This window comes from Saccopteryx bilineata, chromosome 8 (genome assembly GCF_036850765.1).
Source record: "Saccopteryx bilineata isolate mSacBil1 chromosome 8, mSacBil1_pri_phased_curated, whole genome shotgun sequence".
NCBI lineage: Eukaryota > Metazoa > Chordata > Mammalia > Chiroptera > Emballonuridae > Saccopteryx > Saccopteryx bilineata.
Window position 1 is genome coordinate 51205218 of NC_089497.1, and position 26369 is coordinate 51231586.

The 26369-nt window shown below is 39.9% G+C and overlaps 2 protein-coding genes across 5 annotated transcripts in view; one reads left to right on the forward strand and one right to left on the reverse strand.

The window, feature by feature from the left end:
- The window catches only part of IQCB1 (IQ motif containing B1), a 67606-nt gene extending 60354 nt beyond the window's left edge, over positions 1-7252 (reverse strand). For 2 of the 4 annotated variants that reach the window (XM_066241822.1, XM_066241820.1), the window contains exons 1-3: positions 7163-7252; positions 6574-6655; positions 78-189 (exon numbers count right to left, since the gene is read on the reverse strand). In XM_066241822.1, the coding sequence (XP_066097919.1) occupies positions 78-177 (100 nt within the window). In that variant the 5' untranslated portion in view covers positions 178-189; positions 6574-6655; positions 7163-7252. Of the gene's footprint in view, positions 1-77; positions 190-6573; positions 6656-7112; positions 7132-7162 lie in introns of those variants that run through there. The other 2 variants (XM_066241821.1, XM_066241823.1) reach the window with 2 other exon arrangements.
- Positions 7253-7353: 101 nt separating this feature from the next.
- EAF2 (ELL associated factor 2) overlaps positions 7354-26369 on the forward strand; it is a 37652-nt gene continuing 18636 nt past the window's right edge. Inside the window, exons 1-3 of the mRNA XM_066241298.1 lie at positions 7354-7540; positions 16860-16954; positions 22193-22329. Coding sequence (XP_066097395.1) covers positions 7444-7540; positions 16860-16954; positions 22193-22329 — 329 coding nt within the window. The 5' untranslated portion in view covers positions 7354-7443. The remainder of the gene's footprint in view (positions 7541-16859; positions 16955-22192; positions 22330-26369) is intronic.

The following is a 26369-nucleotide window of genomic DNA, read 5'->3' on the forward strand; positions in this document are numbered from 1 at the left end:
ATGCTAAAATTGTACACATGATGAAATTGTTTTATTATTTATACAGTGTTAGCCAATCACAAAAATAAATTTCTTACCTTTTAACTTCAACAGTATGATAGGGACATTCTGTTCAGGACTTTTTGCAACTTCAGCAGCTAGAGATAAGATCCTTGGGTCTGTACCTCTTGGCTTCATTTCTCATATCACCTATATTGTAACAGAATGAGGAAAATAAAGATCAAATATCATACTGTAAAACAGTAACTCCCTAAATGTTTTAAAAAGTTTCAATATAAATAAAAACTTAACTTTGCTTGCTTTGTTTGAGAAGTGAAGGGTATGGTTTTTTATTTTTGTTTCCTTTCATTTCTCCCGTATAGAAAACTCTGGTTTTTCTAACTAGTATACCTTTACAAGAGCTAGAGACACCTATACATTACTGTAACAACTACAGGTTTTGTTTATTATGTACGCACTAACACTTACTGTGCCTGAGACTTCACATTCACTCTTTCTAATCTGCACAACAGTCCTACGATAGAAATTAATTTTCCTGTACCATGAAAGAAAACCACATATGTATAAAAGAGCTAACATAAGTCTGAGACTGCTATTTCCAAATATCTCCTTAAAAGGCTAGCCCTTGGGCTGGTGTCTAGAAACTTGGGTTTCAGGTTTTTACCATTCCCTAATAAGACTGCCTCACTGTGCATAAACAATGTAATTTGTTCTGAATACCTGCTTTCTTTCCTGAAGTTTAGAATTCTGGTACATGGTAGCACAGAATGCCTATATGACAATCCTCCAATAAAGACTCTGGTCACTGAGTCTCCAGTGAGCTTCCCTGATAGACAACACTTCAATATGTTGTCACAACTCATTGAAGGAGAAATTACGAATGTCCTGTATGATTGTACTGGGAGAGGACTTTTGAAAGTTTGCACCTGTTTCCCTCTAGATTTTGCCCCATGGGCCTTTTTTCTTTTGCTGATTTTGCTTTGTATCTTTTCATCACTGTAACAGTCATGAATATGACTATATCCTGAGAACTCTGAGTCCTCCTAGCAAATCACTGAACTTGAAGTTCGTCTTGGGGATTCCCAACGCACAACCCAGAAACGTTATGCAACTATAAGATAATCAAAGCTTATTTAGCCTCACCAGGCAGTGGCATAGTGGATAGGGCGTTGGACTGGGACATGGAGGACCCAGGTTCGAAACCCCGAGGTCACTGGCTTGAACGTGGGCTCATCAGTTTGACCTTGGGATCATAGACATGACCCCACGGTCACTGGCTTAAGCCCAAAGTTGCTGACTTAAGCAAGGGGTCCCTCGTATTGCTGTAGCCCCGGTGAAGGCACATATGAGAAAGCAATCAATGAACAACTAAGATGCTGTAATGAAGAACTGATGCTTCTCATCTCTCTCTCTTCCTGTCTGTTGTCCCTATCGATCCCTGTCTCTGTCTGTCAAAATAAATAAATAAGCTTGTTTATGAATAAATGAAATCAATTATCTTAAAATTTTTTAATTCACATTTCAATAGAATTTGTTCCTAAAACTTTTCTTTATAAAAATTAATTTAATTTAAAACATTCAAAGCTCAAAGATATCATTAAAAATGTATAATCTTAACTTATAATTAACAGAAGCTAACATACATTGTTTACTATGAACTAAGCACTGTGATAAGGGCATTTATATGCATAACTTATTTAATTTTTACAACAGGACTACAGTGCCGTAATCATCTCCATTTTACAGATAAGAAAAATAAAGCTTGAAGAACTTAAGAAACTTGTCATGGTTCCCCCAACATGTATTCAAATCCAGATCAGTCTGACTCCAAAGTCTGTGGTTTTAATTACTATGTTTGTAATATTGACCCCAATGTGAAATAGTAAAGAACATAAAACACACCACAAATTACCTACTTCTAACCCATTTTCTTAGCTATTATTTTCCATAACTGTCCATTCTTTCTATTGAAGAGTTGGACATAATATAGGCATCTCAAATCATCCTTTATTATACAAAATATAATTTTAAAAAACTCAAAATTGGCCCTGGCCGGTTGGCTCAGCGGTAGAGCGTCGGCCTAGCGTGCGGAGGACCCGGGTTCGATTCCCGGCCAGGGCACAAAGGAGAAGCGCCCATTTGCTTCTCCACCCCTCCGCCGCGCTTTCCTCTCTGTCTCTCTCTTCCCCTCCCGCAGCCAAGGCTCCATTGGAGCAAAGATGGCCCGGGCGCTGGGGATGGCTCTGTGGCCTCTGCCTCAGGCGCTAGAGTGGCTCTGGTCGCAATATGGCGACACCCAGGATGGGCAGAGCATCGCCCCCTGGTGGGCAGAGCGTCGCCCCATGGTGGGCATGCCGGGTGGATCCCAGTTGGGCGCATGCGGGAGTCTGTCTGACTGTCTCTCCCTGTTTCCAGCTTCAGAAAAATGCAAAAAAAAAAAAGCAAAAAAAATGCAAAAAAAAAAAAAAAAAAACAACTCAAAATTTCAGGAAATATATATATTTTTTCTATTCAGTAAGAGGAGGGGAGGGAGAGACTCCCGCATGTGCCCTGACAGGGATCCACCTGGCAAGCACACTAGGGGGCAATGCTCTGCCCATCTGGGGCACTGCTCAGTTTAGTTTATCAACCAAACTCTTCTTAGCGTCTGAGGCAAGACCATGGAGCCATCCTCAGCTCCCAGGGCCAAGTTGCTCCAATCAAGTCATGGCTGCAGGAGAGGGAGAGAGGGAGGAGAAGAGAGGGAGGGAGAGGAGTGGAGAAGCAAATGGGCGCTTCTCCTATGAGCCCTGACCAGGAATGGAACCTGGGACATTCACATGTGAGCTGACGCTCTACCACTGAGCCAACCGGCCAGGGCAGGAAATATTTTAAAGAAAGTCCAGCACAACTCCCAGTACATAGCAGACAAACAACTTTCCAAGATTGTGGATATAATTATCTCATCTTTCCAAAGGTAGCATTATGCTGTTTCCTCTGTAAGGGTGAATCAAAATACAGCAGTCCCTTTATTCACTTTCGCTTTCCACAGTTTCAGTTACCCACAGTTAACATAGGCCCAAAAGGATTAAATGGAAAATTCCAGAAATAAACAATTGATAATTTTTAAGTTGCATGCCATTCTGAGTGGCGTGATAAAATCTCACACCGTCCCGCTCTTTTCTGCCTTGGATGTGAATCATCCATTTGTCCAGTGTCTCCACATGCTTCCTGCCCATTAGCCACTTAGTCTTCTCAATGGTGAGATCACCTGTCCCTGTATAACAGTGCTTCTTTTAAGGCAGGGGTCTCAAACTCAACTCAGCATGTGGGCCGCAGAGCAAGATCACAGCCCTTAGGTGGCGGGCCCCACTAGGTCTACAATAGGCAACTGTTACGCAACACTTTTCTCACTGCAGTTGAAAACAAAAAAAAAATCAGTACAACAAGCACAAACATGCGGCCCACGGGCCACGAGTTTGAGACCGCTGTTTTAAGGTAACCCTCACTTTACTAAAATAATGGCCCCCAAGTGAAGGAGTAGTGATGCTGGCAATTCAGCTATGTCAAAGAGAAGTTGTAATGTGCTTCCTGTAGATAACAAGATGATTACAGTACAATAAGATATTTTGTAAGAGAGACCACATAACTTTTATTAGTTGTTATAATTGTTTTATTATTAGTCATTGTTGTTAATCTCATACTGTGGCTGTTCTTCAAACGTATCCTCCATGAATAAAGAGGAGAACTACCAACATATTTAAATATTCCCTTTACTGGAAGTCATTCAGAGTGTACGCTATTATAACCAATGCTGCAATGAATATCAATGTACATGTCTTTATGCTCTCATGCTAGTATTCTGCAGTATGAATTTTCCTTGAAGTTGGAGTCATCATAGTTTTACAATTTTTATGTAGTCAAGTATAACAATCTTTTCCTCTATGGTTTCTGCAACATTGATGTCATGTTTAGAAAAGGTCCTCTCTACCCTAAGAGTTAAATATACTAGTGTTTTTCTAGTGTTTTTATGGTTTTGTTGTACTTATATCTTCATTTAACTTATATCTTTATATCTTCAATACACATGTAAGTTATTTTTGTGAATGGTTTAAGATAGAAATATAACTAAATTTTTTGAGTTAGATGAGGTTATCGATTGGTGAAAAAAGAACAAATGAACATAGCTGTCATGAATTCCTGAGGTAATTAGTCATGAACAGATATAACAGAAGAAATCTGAAATTCCACTTGGGTATATATTTGGACTCTATTTAATTCTTTAATCTATTTTTTTCATTCCTAGGCTAGTTCAACACATTTTATTTTAATATATATTTGGAGAAAATTCACACTAGAAGGTAAACTTCGTAAGAGCAAAACTCAGACGACCCTGACAGCTGCCTTCTCTCTGGATCATTGCTGTATTCCCAGAGGCTAGACTAGTGCCTGGCATATGGTAGGTACTTAATGAACATACGGTGAAATAACAAATAAATGCACAAACTTGGGGCATTCCAAAACTCAACTTCTTGACCCTTGCTTTTCTTTTTTTTTGTTGATGTTGTGAGAGAGACGGTTGGAAAACAGACAGGGACAGAAAGACTGGAGGGAGAGAGAAAAAGCATCAACTCATAGTTGTGGCACTTTTGTTATTCAATGATTGCTTTCTCCTATGCCTTGGGGGAGGGGGCTCCAGCTGAGCCAGTGACCCCTTGTCAAACCAGTAACCTATGGGCTCAAGCCAGTGACCATAGGGTCATCTATGATCCCACGCTCAAGCTGGCGCCCCATGCTCAAAGCTGGTGAGCCTGCGCTCAAGCCAGTGACCTCGGGGTTTTGAATCTGTCTTCATTATCTCAGGCCAATGTTCCATCCACTGTGCCACCGGCAACCCCCTTGCTTTTCTCTTTGTTACAAGATGGAAACCTCACATTTCTGGTCAGAGGCCTTTTTAATTTTTTTAAACATATTTTATGTATTAATTTTACAAAAAAAGGAAGGTCTGTGTGGCAAGAAGTATCGGCTCATAGGTGTTTCACTTTAGTTGTTCATTGCTTACTTGTGGTACATGCCTTGACCAGGCAAGCCTAGGATTTCGAACCGGCGACCTCAGCATTCCAGGCCAATGCTCTATCCACTGCGCCACCACAGGCCAGGCATAGTTGTAAACCTTTTTAAGTAAAATAGGCTGAAAACACTATTCATGCCCTCTGGCTAATAAAATAAAACATCACTGAAATATTATCATCACCCAATGTGTGTGGGGCAGCATTGTTAGATGTAAGGATCACAAAGACTTTTTTATATAGGACAGATGTCCTGCTAATGTTCTGATTGGAAAGGAAAAATATACACAACATATACATATACATGAATACATATATGTAAAATAAAATAATTATATAAAATATTAAGTGCCAAATAAATGACATAGATAATACAGACCATAACGTCAGAGAATAGGTTTTCCTGAATTAGTTTCCTTATCTGTAAAATAAATAAAACAGCAATTCCTAATTCCTAGACTAATTCAAGATTTAGAAGAGCAGGCAGTCAGCAAGGATGGTCTTAAAATGCTGCATAACAGTCAAGTTAAGCCTCAATAATAACTATTTGGAGAGCTTTTAGTATGAGTTTTAAGTGCTTTCATGTATTAACTCGCTTAATTTTCTCAACAGCTGTAAGGTGTAATAACTATGATCTACCCCCCATTTTTTTTTTTTTTGGTATTTTTCTGAAGCTGGAAACGGGGAGAGACAGTCAGACAGACTCCCACATGCGCTGACCGGGATCCACCCGGCACGCCCACCAGGGGCAACGCTCTGCCCACCAGGGGTCGAGACTGCCCCTCTGGGGCGTAGCTCTGCCGTGACCAGAGCCACTCTAGCGCCTGGGGCAGAGGCCACAGAGCCATCCCCAGCACCCGGGCCATCTTTGCTCCAATGGAGCCTTGGCTGCGGGAAGGGAAGAGAGAGACAGAGAGGAAGGAGAGGGGGGGGGGGTGGAGAAGCAGATGAGCGCCTCTCCTGTGTGCCCTGGCCGGGAATCAAACCCGGGACTTCTGCACGCCAGGCCGACGCTCTACCACTGAGCAAACCGGCCAGGGCCGTCCACCCCCCATTTTAATTTAATTTTATTTTTTTGCATTTTTCTGAAGCTGGAAACAGGGAGAGACAGTCAGACAGACTCCCGCATGCGCCCGACCGGGATCCACCCGGCACGCCCACCAGGGGCGACGCTCTGCCCACCAGGGGGCGATGCTCTGCCCCTCCGGGGCGTCGCCATGTTGCGACCAGAGCCACTCTAGCGCCTGAGGCAGAGGCCACAGAGCCATCCCCAGCGCCCGGGCCATCTTTGCTCCAATGGAGCCTTGGCTGCGGGAGGGGAAGAGAGAGACAGAGAGGAAGGGGGGGGGGGGGTGGAGAAGCAAATGGGCGCTTCTCCTGTGTGCCCTGGCCGGGAATCGAACCCGGGTCCTCCGCACGCTAGGCCGACGCTCTACCGCTGAGCCAACCGACCAGGGCCTAAAGTCATGAACTTTTTAACAGGAAAAAAAAGACAATTATTTCTCAATTGTAAATGCTATATTACCTGTTGCCAGAGCACAAGCTCCCGCCTTGATTCTCTGGGAATCGGGTCTTCTTGGCCCTGCGCTTGCTGCCTCCCCGGATCACTGTGGAGGAAATAAATATAAGACCAGATGCAACGCAGTTTCAACTGGTCCTAAACGTGCAGTTCCTAACTCCGAATCTTTTCTCCCTCCCTGCACAAGCCCTGACCCTGTGGGTCCTAATGGCACCGGGAACTTCCTAAGAAACAGGTCAGAAAACGATGGTCGAGGTAAGGCGTCGCCTTCCAGTCAGGTCCACGGACCGAGGCTCTGAGGTCGCGGGGCTCCTTACTCATGACTCTCGACCCAACTGTGGCTTACCAGGCCTTGTGCCTCGAGTCACCCCCTTCCTCCCCGGGCCTCAGTTTCCACACCAAATCCCCACAGAAGGGAGTGGAGCAGGCCCATTCTCCCGTTAAGAGCTCCTACACTCCGCGTCACTTGGCCCAGCAGTCGGGGTGCCAGCCTCTTGGCACCGTGGGGTCTACACCTTCCGCAGCCACCACCTTAGATCCGTTACCTCAACCCGCTTCCCGTTTCTCTCCCGGAGAACCTACTCCGACGGCTCACCTCAGCTGAGCGGCGTTCCCGAAGCGGCGTTCCGGGAGCAGCGTGCGTCGCAACGCGGGAAGGGGCCTAGAGGCGGGACCGGGATCCTCGAGCCAAGGGGCGGGGCGTCTTTCGCTAGGCAGCCAATCAGCACACGAGACGTCCGGTGGGCGTGCGCGTGGAGCGCGGGGCGGAGTTGTGGGTGGCTCCGCCGGCGGCTTTGAGTACAGCTGCAGAAGGCTGAGGTGGCAGACGGCGGGGAGAACCTGAGACCCAGGCAAAATCGGAGCCGAAGGAGAAGGATGAGTAGACCCTGGCACATCGGCAGTCGCGAGCGGGTTCTTAAATTAGGCGAGACTTTTGAGAAGCAACCGCGCTGTGCCTTTCACACTGTGCGCTGTGAGTGAGGACGACCCTGGGAAAAGGGGAACGCTCTGGGGATGGGGTTTTGGAGGCACAGACGTCTCCGAGTTATGTTCTCACAGATTCCCTTATTCTGCTGCAGAGTGGGATGCCCGGCGCGATCCACTGTCCTGCCTGGAGCGCTGTGGGTGGGTGGGTGGGTGGAAGGAGGCAGAGTCCAGCAGGTGGGGGTAAACCTTGGGCAGAGAGATTTAAGTGAAACCGACAGGCGAAGGGGAAACTTTGTGGAGGTCTGCATAAGTGACTATGGGAGACAGACGTGATTGGTGGATGATAGAGGTGGAAAGGAAAACAATTGCCGGTAGGTGACAAATGGAAGGGAGCAAAGGACCGAATTTAGACAGTGGAAAGGGAATGCCTTGAGACTGGTAGGGAAATATTCTCTCCTTTCTTAAACGCTTTTTCTGTTTGGCTAATTAGGATTCTTATTTAGAATGTTCCTAGGGACAGATTCTGAACCACCTCTATAATCTGTCTCTTTCGGATTCCTGATTTCATTCAGTTATCAAAAACTGATCAAAGTATTGGAGGGTGTGTTATTTCTTGATTCGGAAGATACTTTCTTCCCTATGATTTCTCCTTTTGATTTCTTTTTTGTTGTCCTCTGGAACTAGTTTTGATAAATTATTCTTTTTTATGTTGTTGAGGTAGAAAAGGGAACTCTTTTTGCTTTAATAGTTGGATGGTATAGCTACTAGGAAGAAAAATATAGCATATTATGGTTTGGCATGTAAAACATTCATTCTTTGCATAATACCCCCCATAGAATTATAGAGCGGAAAGGAAACTTTTGAGATCATTGAACCGTAACCTCTTGTTTTTCTGTGCCAAAATTGTAAAGTAGGGTTTTTTTTTTCATTTCCTTTCCACAGTTCTACCTTTCCTTAGTGTCTAGTTTAGTATCTCATCATTCCACCTCAGTCATTCTACCCTTAGACCAGGGGTCCCCAAACTTTTTACACAGGGGGCCAGTTCACTGTCCCTCAGACTGTTGGAGGGTCGGACATAAAAAAAAAACTATGAACAAATCCCTATGCAAACTGCATATATCTTATTTTAAAGTAAAAAAACCAAAACAGGAACAAATACAATATTTAAAATAAAGAACAAGTAAATTTAAATCAATAAACTGACCAGTATTTCAATGGGAACTATGCTCCTCTCACTGACCACCAATGAAAGAGGTGCCCCTTACGAAAGTGCGGTGGGGGCCAGATAAATGACCTCAGGGGGCTGCATGTGGCCTGCGGGCCATAGTTTGGGGACTCCTGCCTTAGACCCTGCAAATCTTTATGGCTTTTTTTTCTCTGAGGTGTTCCAAGCTTCAATCAAAACACCCAATTAAAACTTAGATTTTCCTAAAGTTTTAGACAATCTAATTATAGTAACTCATAGTAAAGATATGAAGAACCAATAGGTTTCTAACTTTCCATGGATATACATTTTATAAAGGGTTTTGTTAAGCAAAATTAATACCCAAATTTAGAATAAAAAGGGTAGATATTTGCAAACAGAGACTCTTAAACAGTGTCCCTTGATTCTTCTTCTTCTCTGTACTCTATTGTTCTAAGCTCCCCACAGTGACACAGTTAGTGCTGGCTGTGGAGTTTCTTGCCTTCTTCAGTCCCACTTTACAAAAGTATGTTGTAGTTTTTACTTGGTTTCTTCATGACTTTCTCTCAAATAGTCTTTCCTCTCTCCTTTCCTCTTCTTTGGTATGCAGTAGTCTTAATTTTTCAAATTACAAAATTTAGGATTATAAAAATATGATCAGGAATATATTTTCATAAACTTGGGTATATATTCTCTTTTTAAGGCTATGAATCCCGAGTCATGTGAATAAAATTGCAGATCCTTCAAAGCCTTTCATTTATCATAGTTCTCAAAATGCTGGAATTGTGTCTTAAGAGTCTGAGAATCAGATGATCCCCCTACAGAATGAAAATAAAACAACAACCACAATAAATAAGATGTGTGAATATACTCTCGGTCTTGTGGAAGACCTTAGAAAGGTTTTCAGCCCTTAGTTTTATTCTTGTTGAAGCAGGAAGAATCTAGATTTATTTAAATAAAATCAGGCTTTATTCTTGAGGACAGGTTTATTTCCCATATGATCCTCACTCTTAAGGACTCATAGTAAAGGAAGGAAACTATGGAATGGAATAGCAGACATTGATACAAAGCAGGTAGACCTGATTTATAACAAACACATGTCAGTGTCGTCTGGGAGAAGGGAAAAAGTAACATCCTGTCTTTTTTTAAATATGTAAAGTAGTAATAATAATATCTAAATTTCATAATTTTTAAAGATTAAATAAGATAGCATGAATAACCTAGTGTAGTATTTGGTGCCTGGTAGAAAATAATAATAGTCACCACTATTCTTGAAGTGGTATATTTATTATGTAGGTATGAGGACTGCCAATGAAATGTAATTTACTTAGACTTTTAAAAGCATTTATCAAGCCTGACCTGTGGTGGCGCAGTGGATAAAGTATTGACCTGGAAATGCTGAGGTGGCCGGTTCGAAACCCTGGGCTTGCCTGGTCAAGGCACATATGGGAGTTGATGCTTCCAGCTCCTCCCCTCTTCTCTCTCACCTCTCCCTCTCTGTCTGTCTCTCTCCTCTCTAAAATGAAAAAAAAAAAATTAAAAAAAAAGAAATCTTAAAAAAAAAGCATTTATCAAGGCTTTACAATAAAACTATCAAAAAGATAGTCTGGCGTGTGATAGGGAAGATATGAGATATTCTATAAATGATCAGGTAAATGCTCAGCAGCAGATGTTTCACCAGTAGAAGTGTTTGAGTGACAGGACTCACCAGAATAAATTTTGGATTTGGGCTAGTACTAGTTTTACAATGTATATTCAGATAAGGGAACAAAAACAAACATTGAAATTTCTAAGTTTATAAATGATATCATTTTGGCTGTCAGGAAATAATGAACTCATTGGCATTGACTGCAGGGAGAGTGTTCAAGTGGAAACACTCCCAGTGAAGTGGTTATTAAGCTTTTATGTGAGAAAATATTAGAAAGTACAGTAATGAAAACTAGGATTAAAATTATAGTTATACTTAATATTCTCCAATCAGTGTGGTATATTGGAAAGGGTGTGGGTATTGGAGTTAGTTGAATTAGTTCAAATCTAAGGAAGTAAATTTATTTTAGTAATTATGGGTTATTTTATGAAGATATTGACATTATAAACCGTTATAGCCAAAATAGTCAGAAAAGTGGTCAACACTGACAGAAAAGTAAGTACAAAGTAGGACATGTTTTTCTAATCTTTATGTAATATCAGTAATTGTATTGTAAATCTGAATAAAATAACATAGATGAAGGAAATCTAGACAGAATAAATATGGTCAAAGTGGTGGTTAAGTTTTCAAACCAAGGAGAACTGAAAGAAAAAAACTAATCTGGAATCAACAATTTACAAGAGAATGTATTTGACATTTGGAAGTATATGAAAAGCATGAACATGAAATTATTCAACAAATTCTAAAATTCTAGAACTATGCTTAACCCCTTGAAAGTGTATATACTTTTTTAAAAATAAGTTGTTTGAAGATAAATAAAAGACAGTACTTAAATAACAAATAATAAAAAATAAAATTTATTAATCCTAATAGTATAATTAGAAATGTAAATAGGTTCAGAATAGTTTTGATAGACTTATTGATTAATTCACAGTTTTCATTAGGTAAATCTACAGATATTTTTAGTACATTCTTGTCTTTTTTACTTATCTCAGATCCTATAGGCATTTATAGATAGGCTTCAGGGGCTTGTAAATCACTTGAAATTATATAGTATTTGATATGTATATTTATGTATACTTTTATATGTGTGTGTGTGGAGAGGATCTATAGCTGGTCTGTAATTTCTATCAGATGCCTGTAGGGATTTATGACTATCCCACATCTCGGAACACCGTTCCCCCAACACACAGATGTACGCAAAAGTTAAGGATTGTAGATATAAGAGAAAGAGGCTATACAATGTGATAGAATATGTGGCTTGAGTTTTGTTTTGTTTTTTAAGTGAGAGGAGTGGAGATGTTGAGACAGTCTCCCGCATGCTCCAGGACCAGGATCCAAGAGCCCACTCCCATCTGCCACTAATGCTCAAATCAACTGAACTGTCCTCAGCACCTGGGGCTGATGCTGGAACTAATTGAGCCACTGGGTGCAGGAGAGGAAGAGAGGAAGAAGGGGGAGTAAGAGGGGGAGAGAAGCAGATGTTTGCTTCTCTTGTGTGCCCTGACTGGGAAATGAACCCAAGACATCCATGCGCCAGGCAGATGGCTCTATCCAGTGAACCAGCTGGCAAGGGCCTTTGAATTTTTTTGTTTTTTGTTTTTTCAGGGCCTTTGGGTTTTTTACTTGATCTTTTACTGGCTTTATTACAGAGGAGTGCCTCAACAGCAAAATATAGGTGAAAATATTTATTTCAAAGAGATTGTCAAGGTAAAAAGTGATTATTATAAAGAAAGGTGTTCTTAAACACCAAAACAGAGGTTCGGGAGCCTATGGCTCGCAAGCCAGATGTGGCTCTTTTGATGGCTGCATCTGGCTCACAGACAAATCTTTAATAAAAAAAATAATAATGTTAAAAATATAAAACATTCTCATGTATTACAATCCATTCATTTCCTACTGCTCATGTTCATGGTTGCAGGTGGCTGCAGCCAATCACAGCTGTCCTCCGGGACAACACCAAATTTTTATTGGATAATGCTTAACGTACACGGGTCATTGTGTGCTCTCACGGAATTACATTTTAAAATATGTGGCGTTCATGGCTCTCTCAGCCAAAACGTTCCTTACTCTTGTTTTAGATTAAAATGGCTGAATTTTACTTTAGAGATGTTTTGTTTGACTCTCACAGTTAACATGAATTACTGTGACTACTTAAAAATCAAGACCTTCGATACAAAAATCTTTTAAAAATCAGAAGATAACTTGGTAATACCTAGCCCAAATTCCTTTTGGCAGCAGTTGGTTGAAGCCCAGTTGTAGCTGTCCTCTTGAGACTAGGTTTATTCATTCTTTGGGTCACTGTGGTTTCCACTGGTCTGTTTCATGCCTTGGGTTACCTGTCTCCTTTCAAAGCATTATTTAGTGGGAGTCATATGACAGTCATACCTCCCAAAATTGTCCTTTGTGTCACTGTCAGAAAAACATGAAAGGTCAGAAGGACATGGTTTTACTCTAGGGCAGGGGTCCCCAAACTTTTTACACAGGGGGCCAGTTCACTGTCCCTCAGACCGTTGGAGGGCCAGACTATAAAAAAAAACTATGAACAAATCCCTATGCACACTGCACATATCTTATTTTAAAGTAAAAAAACAAAATGAGAACAAATACAATATTTAAACTAAAGAACAAGTAAATTTAAATCAACAAACTGACCAGTATTTCAATGGGAACTATGCTCCTCTCATCGACCACCAATGAAAGAGGTGCCCCTTCCGGAAGTGCGGTGGGGGCCGGATAAATGGCCTCAGGGGGCTGCATGCGGCCCATGGGCCGTAGTTTGGGGACCCCTGCTCTAGGGTATAATTTATATTGTTTTATATATTTATTACAGAGAATTCTTTATTGTCAAATATTAAGTAATAGGTGCCCTCTGTGAAAGCAGAAGAATACTAGTGAAAAAAGTACAAAGGAAGATGGCAATATCTATCCTAAAAGAAGTGATAGTCTTGAAGTAAAGATGAACCTAACCCTCAGGAAACAATTAGAATCAAGCCTCTACACATTTTAAATTAAATTAATTTATACTTAAAAATAAGTTTGGAAGTGCTTCAGAGGAGGGTTAACAATATGAACTTGAGTCAATTACCAAGCTCTCTATGTACCCATTATATGAAAGGTATTGTTCTAGGAGCCACAATTCTGGAGGAATGAAAGTATGAGGTATTGTGTGAGCAAAAGCACAGAGAAAAGCAGAAGGGCAACTTTAGGTACTTTGATAGTTTAGCCTTTTGCTGATTGGAAACTACATAGTTTGTCCTAGGCAAGAATGGAAGATGCCTCTGAAAAGATAATATGAAAGAAGACAGTCATTTTCTCTTCTCATTGATGTTGGTATCAGTGAAACTGATGTCAGAGGTTGTTGGCCAATCTTCTCATCTTTTCACTCTAGCTGGATTTTGGAGTTCCTTATTCTAGCTTTTGCAGATATCAATTGGGTGATCTTGGGCAAGGGACTTAATTTCTTACACCTTCATTTCCCTTATCTGTGAGGTAGTGCTATTCATTACAGCAGGGGTCCCCAAACTATGGCCCGCGGGCCACATGCGGCCCCCTTAGGCCATTTATCTATCCAGGCCCCGCCGCACTTCTGGAAGGGTACCTCTTTCATTGGTGGTCAGTGAGAGGAGCATAGTTCCCATTGAAATATTGGTCAGTTTGTTGATTTAAATTTACTTGTTCTTTATTTTAAATATTGTATTTGTTCCCGTTTTGTTTTTTTACTTTAAAATAAGATATGTGCAGTGTGCATAGGAATTTGTTCATAGTTTTTTTTATAGTCCGGCCCTCCAACGGTCGGAGGGACAGTGAACTGGCCCCCTGTGTAAAAAGTTTGGGGACCCCTGCTTTACAGAATTGTTGTGAAGTTTTGAGAGAAAAGTAATTAGGGAGATTTAAAAAAAAACTGATTAGCACATAGGTTATAGCTGATATTATTATTGTTTTACTTTATCTTAGTTTATTCTCTTGGATTTTTTTGCCTTCTGGTCTGCTTTCTATTTTCTCTCTATCTCTGTGATACTCAAGGCACAGTTATGATTTTTCCCTTTAAATATGACTGTCATTTCATCAATTGACATTTTTATGTGAAATTGTTTTTTGTTATTTAAGTATATAGTAGATGCACATTTTATTAGTTTCAGGTGTACAATATAGTGATTAGACATTTATATACCTTATATTATGATTAATACAATTGGCATTAACAGTTATTTCTCTAAGTCCAAAACCTCTTTCAAGCATCTAAAGCTTAATACCTTAATTATCTTTTATCTTTCTCATTACCTTCTACTGCTACTAACAAATGCCTCAATTTATTTTCAGTCTAATCTTTATAAATCAATCTTACTACCTAGGGATACATTGTAAAATGTATCAAACTCTTTCATGTTTTTCATATTGCTTATGTTATTTTTAAAAACGATTTCTTAAAATCTAGGAATAAGCGTCAAGATTTGAAGGGACGGTTATTGTATGTAATAAGTTTTGAAATAAAGCAGCATGAAGAATGAACCATATTGTAAAGAATGCTTAGTGTGAATTGGTATTTAAGGAACAGAGGAATGGATTTAGTTTCTTTTCGTAGCATTATTATGAGAATTAAATATGAAGTGTTAAACAAGATGAGTGGCATATAGGAAGTGTTGCATAAATATTAGCTATTATAATTATCATTATGAAGCAGGGCCAGCCTTTCGTTATTGGCAGTGGTGATTTGATGAGCACTAGAAGATTCTCCTTTCCCAAGATTGTCCATTATAATTCCCTACTATTTACTAATAAATATTTATTACTTTGGATTTAGACTTTTTGCCTTTGGCGCTTCCCTGTTAATATTAAGACCAATCTCTTGGGGTTGAGGGTAATTGGAAGGGGCCTCTCAGGGGCTAATAACATTCTATTTCTTAATATGGTTGCTGATTATGCATGTGCCACTTTGTGAAAATTCATCAGGCTTATGATTTATGTTTTATTTTGCATGTATGTTCTATTTTAATAAAGAGTCAGCCTAGAAAAAAAATAAATATAACCCAAGGAGTTCTATATCTGAAATGTCAGTCATTGATATATATTGATGTGAATTAAGTGCTTTTTATATCTTTAGTGGTTTTTAAGTTTTTACAGCATGTGAAATATTTCAGTGCCCTAAATTGCTTCTGGGTGATATATTTTAATGACCTCATTTTAATTACTGTTTAACTCAATATGAAAACTTATTCTAAGGTTTTCTGAGATTGCAGATATAGTTAAATTTATACATCCTTTGGTGGTGTACATATCCATGAAAAACTCAAGCTGTTAATAAATAAGATTATTTTATCTAAAGTATCTCCCTAAATATGTATTTGCCATGTGTTCATTCATTTTGCATTCTGCTTTAACAGCAGAAAACCAGTAGTAGGCACCCACAGTGGCTCACAAAAATATATGGCGGAAAAAGACTGAAAATCGAAAACATTCTACTGATAATACTTTTTAGCCAATTGTGAAAACACTGATAGTTTTTAGCATTGGAACATTTAGTCTAGTTCATCTTGATCTAAACAGGATTCCAGGGAGCATGGTTTAAAGCAGGTGTAGTCAATCTTTTTATACCTACCGCCCACTTTTGTATCTCTGTTAGTAGTAAAATTTTCTAACTGCCCACCAGTTCACAGTAATGGTGATTTATAAAGTAGGGAAGTAACTTTACTTTATATAATTTATAAAGCAGAGTTACAGCAGGTTAAAGCATATAATAATAATTACTCACCAAGTACTTTATGTCGGATTTTCGCTAAGTTTGGCAGAATCAATCTTTATAAAACAACTTACTATAGTTAAAAAATCTATCTTTTTATTTATACCTTGGTTGCTCTGCTACCGCCCACCATGAAAGCTGGAACGCCCACTAGTGGGCGGTAGGGACCAGGTTGAATACCACTGGTTTAAAGAATAGTGTTTGAGTATAGCTATTTCCCTTTTTTTTTTGGAATTATATATACAGATGTATACCGGATTGCATTTTGTTTGTTTATTTGTAATATAAAGTCTTTAAAACCATTTTAATTACTGGTTGTTAAAAAATGATTTATCGGCCCTGGCCGGTTGGCTCAGTGGTAGAGCGTCAGCCTGGCATGCAGGAGTCCCGGTTCGATTCCCAGCCAGGGCACACAGGAGAAGCGCCCATCTGCTTCTCCACCCCTCCCCCTCTCCTTCCTCTCTGTCTCTCTCTTCCCCTCCTGCAGCCAAGGCTCCATTGGAGCAAAGTTGGCTGGGGCGCTGAGAATGGCTCCATGACCTCCGCCTCAGGTGCTAGAATGGCTCCAGTTGCAACAGAGCAACGCCCCAGATGGACAGAGCATCGCCCCCTGGTGGGCATGCCGGGTGGATCCCAGTCAGGCACACACGGGAGTCTGTCTGACTGCCTCCCTGTTTCCAACTTCAGAAAAATACAAAAAAAAAAAAAAGATTTATCATTCTGAAACCTCCTATTTTTGATATCCAGGGATTTAGGTGTTGTTTCATCTTATTAAAGTTTGTATCTATTTTTAGATGACTTCAAACCTGCTTCTGTTGACACTTCTTGTGAAGGAGAGCTTGAGGTTGGCAAAGGTGAACAGGTGACAATAACTCTGCCAAATATAGAAGTGAGTATTTCTATATATTTAGACAAAGGGATATTTTTGTAAGATTTCCACTAAATTTAAATGAAATAAGTACACAATTCATGTAGTGATAGTCAAAGCATTTAATAAACAATGAAGAAAAAAGAAAAAAACACCTTTACTTAAAACAATCTTAAAATACATTAATCTATTTTTAAAAGTTTCAACAGTTACATCAAATGATTTGAAAGAATTGGAAGTCTAAACAAATATTAAATTACTTCTATAGGCTAGATTTTGTACTACAAACTAGGAATAATAACACATTCCCTGTCTAGTCCTAATCCATAATAGCCGACAGACATGTAAACATCTAGTGCTATATGTTGGAGCATTTTGTGCAAACACAGTGGAACAAATACTCTACCTGGTGGAGTTTTGAAAGGCTTCCAAAGAAGGTGCTATTTGAGCTCAGCATTAAAGGATGAGTAGAATATTCTAGGCAGAAGAAATAGTATGTGAAAGACTAGTAGAGAAAGAACAAGTTTGCAGAATAAATGAATTCATGTAGTACATTATAAAAAATGAAAAATGATTGATAGGAGTGGATTGGGAGTAGATTGTGAATAATCTTTTATGTTGCAATATAGAATTTGGACTTGATCTCATAGGTATTAGAGAACTGTTAGAGGTTTTTAATCAGACAACTAATGTGAATAGATTTGTGTTTATGAAGTGATTTTAGCAATAGTTTAGGGAATAAGTTGGAAAAGGAAGAGATTAAGGTCAGGGAGGCTATAACCAGAAATTTTAAATTTTGACCATTTAAAAATTTCCAAGCGTATCCGAGTAAAACTATCAAATACTATTTATATAAGAATACAAGTTTTTTGTTTTATGTTCAGTTTTCTCAGTTCTTGAGTTAGAAATTTTTTAGTATTCAACTTAAATTTCTTTATATTGACTTGATCTATTCTCATAGAAAACCATGACTGCAACTTTAACATATAAAGAAATGTTTTTATGTTATATATGGACTTTTGAGCTTTATTTGTTTTGTTTAATTTTTGTAATAGAAATGGTTTTGTAAAAAAAAAAAAAAGAAATGGTTTTGTTCTAGTTCATTCATGTTCTTTTTTTCTTTTTCTTTTTCTTTTTTTTTTTTTTTTTTGAGAGAGAGAGAAAGAGAGAGATGAGAGGCATCAATTTGTAGTTGCGGCTCTTTTACTTATTCATTGATTTGCTTCTCATATGTACCTTGACCAAGGGACTCCAGCCAAACCAGTGACCCCTTGCTCAAGCCAGAGACCTTGGGCTTCAAGCCAAACCTTTGGGTTTAAGCCAGCGACCATGGAATTATGTCTATGATCCCACACTCAAGTCAGTGACCCCACGCTCAAGCCAGCTGAACCCGCATTCAAGCCAGCAACCTCGGCGTTTCGAACCTGGGACCTCAGTGTTCCAGGTCAGTGTTCTCTCCACTGCATTACCACTGGTCAGGCCAGCCTCATTCTTTTGTGTGCATGTATAAGATAGTTTGTCATAGTTAGAAGGGTAGCAAACAAACTGTCCTCTAGTCTTTTTTTTTTTTTTATTAATCAAAACCATTTAATTAGGCCCCATTATTATGTCAGATTAAAGATGCCGCTGAAGATTTTCCTATGCTAAATTAAATTTGTGGGGACCTTTTATTGTATATTTCTCATTTGCTCACTACGAAACTGAAGGAAATGTAATGTCAATTGTTACGAGACCTTGTGGATTTGTATTACCTTGTACTACTGTTTTATGAGAAAGGATTCAGATTCTGGCACTTCTAAAATAATTTGGAAATCTAGAACCCAAAATCTAAGGCTTTTCTTTCCTTTTTGTTTTTCCTTTTGATGTTATTTAAAGAAAAACCTATACTACCACTTAATTTTAAAAGTTACTTAAAAACCTTAAATTGGTAACAGGCACCACCAGCTTGGTCTCAGATTATAGGATTATTGATCATTGATGATTGGTTTGCAGAAGAACTTTGTATTTTTCTTTGTCATGTATAATATTGCCTTCTCAAATTGTAGTCCCCCATCCTCATCTCTTGCATTGCTTTTCTACATACTTTAAGCAGATGAGAGTTCTTATATTTATTTATAAACTTTTTTTTATTCACACAGATCCTACTTTAATTAAGAGTTACTGTTTACCATATGTTTAGTTATGGTCTCAATTGAAATATTTCTTTTTTGAGTGTGACAGAGAAAGAGACAGAGTGAGGGGCAAATAGGGACAGACAGACAGGAAGGGAGAGAGATGAGAAGTATCAGCTCATAGTTGTGGCACCTTTGTTGTTCATTGACTATTTTCTGATATGTGCCTTGACCAGGGGGCTTCAGCTAAGCCAGTGACCCCTTGCTTAAGCCAGCAACTTTGGGCTTCAAGCCAGTGATCTTTGGGCTCTAGGCAACACCCACGAGGTCATGTTCAGTGGTAGGATTCAAATAATTTAACAACTCATTCTCTGCCCTAAACAGTTGTTTTATGTATAAAAAGAGATAAACCGAAAGGAAGTTTATTTCATGCATTTATTACTTAAATAAGAACAGTAAAAGAGGTACACAAAACTAAATTATAAGAGTTTTAAAATATTAATGAAAAAATATTAAATAATACCTGACAAAAAACTGTTATTTAAGATATTTTCATATTTCTTTTTTTTTTTTTACCGAGACAGAGAGAGAGTCAGAGAGAGGGATAGACAGGGACAGACAGATAGGAACGGAGAGGTGAGAAGCATCAATCATTAGTTTTTTGTTAGGCATTACAACACCTTAATTGTTCATTGATTGCCTTCTCATACATGCCTTGATTGTGGGCCTTCAGCAGACTGAGTAACCCTTGCTCGAGCCAGCGAGCTTGGGCTCAAGCTGGTGAGCTTTGCTCAAACCAGATGAGCCCTCGCTCAAGCTGGCGACCTTGGGGTCTCGAACCTGGATCCTCGGCATCCCAGTCTGATGCTCTATCCACTGCGCCACAGCGTGGTCAGGCTTCATATTGCTTCTTTATGGGCATCCTCACTTGCAATTTTTTTCACCTGTGGACGGAATGAACATTTCCACAGGCACTTAGAATACACTGTTGCACAGATGAACATTAAAAAAGAGTAAGGGGCCCTGGCCAGTTGGCATAGTGGTAGAGCATCAACCCAGTATGTGGAAGTCCCGGGTTGATTCCTGGCCAGAGCACACAGAAGTGCCTACCTGCTTCTCCACCCTTTTTTTCTCTCCTTTCTCTCTATTTCTCTCTTCTCCTCCCACAGCCAAAGCTCCATTGGAGCAAAGTTGGCCCAGGTGCTGAGGATGGCTCCATGGCCTCCCCCTCGGGCACTAGAATGGCTCTGGCAAAGGAGCAACAGCCCAGATGAGCGGAGAGCATCGCCCCCTAGTGGGCATGCTGGGTGGATCCTGGGCGGGCACATGTGGTAGTCTGTCTCTCTGCCTCCCTGTTTCTCACTTCAGAAAAAAAAAAAAAAGCAAGGAATGTAAATTTGTGATTTCCACACTGGGCGGCTGCCCTGGCACCCTCCTTAAAGAGAACCCTGACTACAAGTCCCATTTTAACTGGTTTGCGAAACTCAACAAAAAATTAGGTATTGGTTCTGCCAAACTGGTGTGAACTGGCTGAACCCCACCACTGGTCGTTTCTGTGATCCCATGCTTAAGCTGCCAGCCCTGTGCTCAAGCTGGTGACCTCGGAGTTTTGAGCCTGGGTCCTCGGCATGCCAGGTTGATGCTCTATCCACTGCGCCACTGCCTGGTCAGAATATACTCACATTTTGATGATCTCAAAAATGTCTTTTCTACAGTTTTTCTTCTAGGAATCCAGAAAAGACTACTGTGATATTTTGACATTATGTTCCTTAAGTCTTTTTTATTCTGTAAAAGTCCCTTTCCCTTTTTATACCAGTAGTTGGTTAGAGAAATCACATTATTTATCTTTGAGAATATACTCATGTTCTAGGTTCCAAATTACTTCTGTTGTCCAGTATTATTTAACTTGTCCTTTATTCCTTATATTTCTTGTAAAATGATAGTTATATTTAAAGTCTTGACGAGAGTTAGATTCTTTGTAGGGAGTTTTGTTTTGTTTTTAGCAAGAAAACTGTATAGGTGATTCTTCATACTTTCTTTTATATCACATCATGAAGCATATCATGTCTGTCTGTCTCACGTTTAATGCTGCTAAAATTAATCAGTGGGTTTAGTGCAGTGGTTGGCAAACTGCGGCTTGCGAGCCACATGCGGCTCTTTGGCTCTTCCACAAAATACCACGTCCGGGAGCTACTTCGATAAGGAATGTACCTCTACCTATATAGTTTAAGTTTAAATAATTTGGCTCTCAAAAGAAATTTCAATCGTTGTACTGTTGATATTTGGCTCTGTTGACTAATGAGTTTGCCAACCATTGGTTTAGCGTAACAGGTGTTCTTTGATACATTCATTTTCCTTTATCTGCATAGGGAAGCATCACTTTAAGAAATACAAGATTTAAAAACTAAACTTAAGAAGGAAAAAGAGAGGTAGAAAATAGGATTCCAGGCTTCTGCTCCCTTATCTATAAACCATGTTGGTTGTATTAGAATTAAATCCCAATTGCCTGTTGTAGACCGATGAAACAAATCTGTACTGGCTCAGGAAAAGTACTTTCTTTATTCCCTTCTATCAAAGATAGAGGCTTTAAGATCTCAGCCTCTCTTCATCTCTGACTCTTTTTTTTTGTATTTTTCTGAAGCTGGAAACGGGGAGAGATAGTCAGACAGACTCCTGCATGCGCCCGACCGGGATCCACCTGGCACGCCCACCAGGGGGCTACGCTCTGCCCACCAGGGTGTGATGCTTTGCCCCTCCAGGGCGTCGCTCTGTTGCGACCAGAGCCACTCTAGTGCCTGGGGCAGAGGCCAAGGAGCCATCCCCAGCGCCCGGGCCATCCTTGCTCCAATGGAGCCTCGCTGTGGGAGGGGAAGAGAGAGACAGAGAGGAAGGAGAGGGGGAGGGGTGGAGAAGCAGATGGGCGCTTCTCCTGTGTGCCCTGGCCGGGAATCGAACCCGGGACCCCCGCACACCAGGCCGATGCTCTACCACTGAGCCAACCGGCCAGGGCCCATCTCTGACTTTTACTAAATTTAAGTATTTAGGTAACTTGAAGTATAACATAAATTGAGAAACAGATCTCGACAGATCTCTCCCAACTGAATTTATATAATAAATTTCAAGTAATGATAATTAACTTTTTAAACAGGGTTCAACTCCACCAGTAACTGTTTTCAAAGGTTCAAAGAAACCTTACTTAAAAGAATGCATTTTGATAATTAACCATGATACTGGAGAATGTCGACTAGAAAAACTCAGCAGCAATATCACTGTAAAAAAAACAAGGTACGTGGTTAACAAAACATTATTTTATCAGCATATAAATTGCTAACGAAATGTTAGCGAAAAGCATTATTTGATTAAGTCACATTATTATATAGGGGTTATTTCTGTATGGTACAAAATTCTTATAACCATTTTCTAAGTTAAATTTGGTAGAGAGCCTTAACCAAAAACTTGTACATTTTTTCTATGATATGGAAAAGCTTGCTTTGTTTTTGAATATTTTCTGTATGTGTAGACATACCTTGTTCTCTATGGCAGTGGTCCCCAACCCCTGGGCCGCGGACCGGTACCGGTCCATGGGCCATTTGGTACCGGTCCGCAGAAAAAGAATAAATAACTTACATTATTTCCACTTTATTTATATTTAAGTCTGAACGATGTTTTATTTTTTAAAAATGACCAGTTTCCCTCTGTTACATTCATCTAAGACAGTGGTTCTCAACCTTTCTAATGCCGTGACCCCGCAATACAGTTCCTCATGTTGCGGTGACCCCAAACCAAAAAATAATTTTGGTGGCTACTTCATAACTGTAATTTTGCTACAGTTATGATTCAGAATGTAAATACCTGATATACATTATGTATTTTCATTGCTACAAATCAAACATAATTTAAACATAGTGATTAATCACAAAAACAATATTTAATTATATATTGAGAAATATTTATTACTAATGGACTTCCTTACCTGGTGTATTGGGGCTACCATTCCGTAAATAGCTGCTTAACTAATGGATCTGTTTTTTCCAGATTAGTGGCAAGTTTTCTATATAGAACAGTGTGAACTACGTCATAGGATACACTGCAGTTTCTGCACAGCATGGTATCTCTCAGGGCTCTTTCACACTACAAAGCAGCAGTTTCTGCGGTGGAATCCACATCTCATTTACATCAATGGGAGACCCGTGGATTCCGCAGAAGAGAGATCCCCGTTCGGCAGAAATGCAGTTCCAACACATTTCTTCCTCTCCTATTGAAGTCAATGGGAGGCCGCAGCAGATTCCGCTCAAATATAGAGCATGTTGCTTAATTTTTTCCACGCTAGAACTTTTCCTAGAGCAGCAAAATTCCAAAGGTGGAATCCGCCACCCCCATAGACTTCTATAAGAGGCAGATCTTTTACACTGCAGAATCCGCACAGCAGATTCCTCAGTGTGAGGCCTCTTTCAGTCTATTGGGGGTTTTGCTGCTCTAGGAAAAGTTCTAGCATGGAAAAAATTAAGCAACATGCTCTATATTTGAGCGGAATCTGCTGTGGCCTCCCATTGACTTGAATAGGAGAGGAAGAAATGTGTTGGAAACTGTCATTTCTCCGCCTCTTATTGAAATCAAAAGGAGGCTGCGGCGGATTGTGTGGTAACCCGAGATTCTCCGGAGCTCTCTTCCACAAAATCCGCTGCACTCCCAATGAAATCAATAGGAGGTGGATTAAATGCTGGAAACTGCTGATTTCAGCAGTTTCCTCATTCAGAATATGGGAAAATAGTGGGAGATATGGGAGATAATTATACATTGGGGAACAGTGTGAACTACACCTTATAGTGGTCTCATAGTATAAGACCGATGTAGTTCACACTGTAAATGTATGGTGCTTTGTGTACTGTGTATTGATTACACACAAAGCACCTTACACTTACACAGTATTGTGTGTATGGTGTGTGTACTGTTTTTACATTATTAACCTTTTTTACACCAGCAGGCTCTCTTGCAGGCTCTCTTGGCTCTCCGCCTCTTGCACTCCACCTTCTAGGCTTCTGTCCTCTGGCGCTTGCTGCACATGCCCACTGATGACGTCAGCAAGCTCCAGACACACGTAATGCGCTGCTATGGACTGTAGAGCGCCCCCCCCCACTTCCTCCACCCCTTAGGCCCCGGACGGATGATACAATCACATCTGCACATGACCGCAGGCATTCAGTTTGGAATGCACGTCCATAATGGCGTACATTCAAGCTGAATAGCACTGCTGCAGACGGTAGCGCGGCTTCTCAGTGGCTAGGCGACCCTGTGTTTTGGTCGTTTGACCCCCGCCGTGGTTGTGACCCACAGGTTGAGAACCACTGATCTTAGACTCACTCTTGACGCAGGTCTTGGTCACGTGATACATTTATCCATCCCACCCTAAAGGCTGGTCCGTGAAAATATTTTCTGACATTAAACCAGTCTGTGGCCCAAAAAAGGTTGGGGACCACTGCTCTATGGAACTGGACTGAAAGGAGACATTATATATACTCTTCAGCATTATTTCATCTTCATTAGTAAAAGTTTATTGAGCACCTTGACTTTGCAAGGCACTAGGAAAAGGATAGTTTTCTATATAAGTATTAACCTCAAAACTTCTGCATTTTAATTAGATTAACATATAATTTTATTAGGAAAGTCAGTAAGAGTATAGCTGTCTCATATCCTTTTTTGGTACAGGCAGGTGCATTAATTGTTATGTAATATAAGGGACTTACTCTAAAAGCCATGCAAATACAGTGTGTCTGTAAAGTCATGGTGCACTTTTGACCAGTCACAGGAAAGCAACAAAAGACGATAGAAATGTGAAATCTGCACCAAATAAAAGGAAAACCCTCCCAGTTTCTGTAGGATGATGTGGCAGCATGTGCGCATGCACAGATGATGATGTAACACCGTGTATACAGCGGAGCAGCCCACCACCATACCAGTCGAGATGTGGACGGTACAGAGGAAAGTTCAGTGTGTTCTGTGGCTCGCTAAATTCGAATCCATGACCAAAGTGCAATGTGAATATCATCGCGTTTATAACGAAGCGCCACCACATAGGAATAACATTACTCGGTGGGATAAGCAGTTGAAGGAAACTGGCAGTTTGGTGGAGAAACCCCATTCTGGTAGGAAAATCAGTCAGTGACGAGTCTGTAGAGGCTGTACGGGATAGCTACCTAAGGAGCCCTAAAACTTCTGTGCATGAGCCTACATCGAACTGCACTGAATAGGTATGAAACTGGGAGAGTTTTCCTTTTATTTGGTGCAGATTTCACATTTCTATTGTCTTTTGTTGCTTTCCTGTGACCGGTCAAAAGTGCACCATGACTTTACGGACATACTGTAGAATAAACAAAAATTGCTTTAGGAATCAAAGGAGGGGAAAAGTTATGGTTGATTGGAGCGTTTAGGGAGCCCTTATTAATGTAACTTGAGAGAAGGTTAAGATTTAGGACTTTTTTTCTCCCACAAAACATACTTGGTAAGAATTACCGTTAGTGCTTGTTAAATACATGAGTTCCCAAGTCAAATTTTAGATAAGGGAGGATCCTGGGAAGCTCTGTTTTTTATTTTCCCCCTCCTCCAGGTGATTTTATTGGCAGGAAAGTTTGTAAACTACTGATTTAATTGATCAGAGAGAACATGAGGATGTAAACAAGGTTGGGAAAAGATGTCTCGGGAAAGATATATCTGACTTATTGGGGACCATGAATAAGACCTGTTTGAATAAGGCAGAGATTTGTCTCTGTGCCTGCATATAAATAAGTATTGGAAAGTGAAGAATGAAGTTGATAGTAGATTAGAAAGTCGTAAAGGTAGGTTGAAGTTAATGCCTGAATTTCAGACATTGTCTTAAGGGCTTTACTGGCAGTGGTTATGTATTAAATAACATTGTTAAAAATAGGGATTAAGTTTTTTTTAATAAAAAATATTTTTGTATTGAAACATTAATCCACCATAGAAACTGAGTAAAGTGAAACTATGTGGAAGACAGAAAAATGCACAAACCACAATTTTGAGAGTAGGAATAAAGAGAAAAATGAGGTGCTAAATATATACTTTGTGAATGAATAACTGATGGAATTTGGTCACTGGAAATAGAAGAGGCAGAAGTCAAGTATGATTATATACTTTCCTTAAAAGTATTGAAAGAAAAGAAAGTAAATGAGTCTGCTTTAGTAACATACCTTAAAGTTATGATTGAAAAATGTGTGACTTAACTTTGAGAGAAATGATCATTTTAGAATTTAGTGAATACATTGTACCTAATATACACTTAGGTATATTTTATTTTTAGTCTTTTGTGT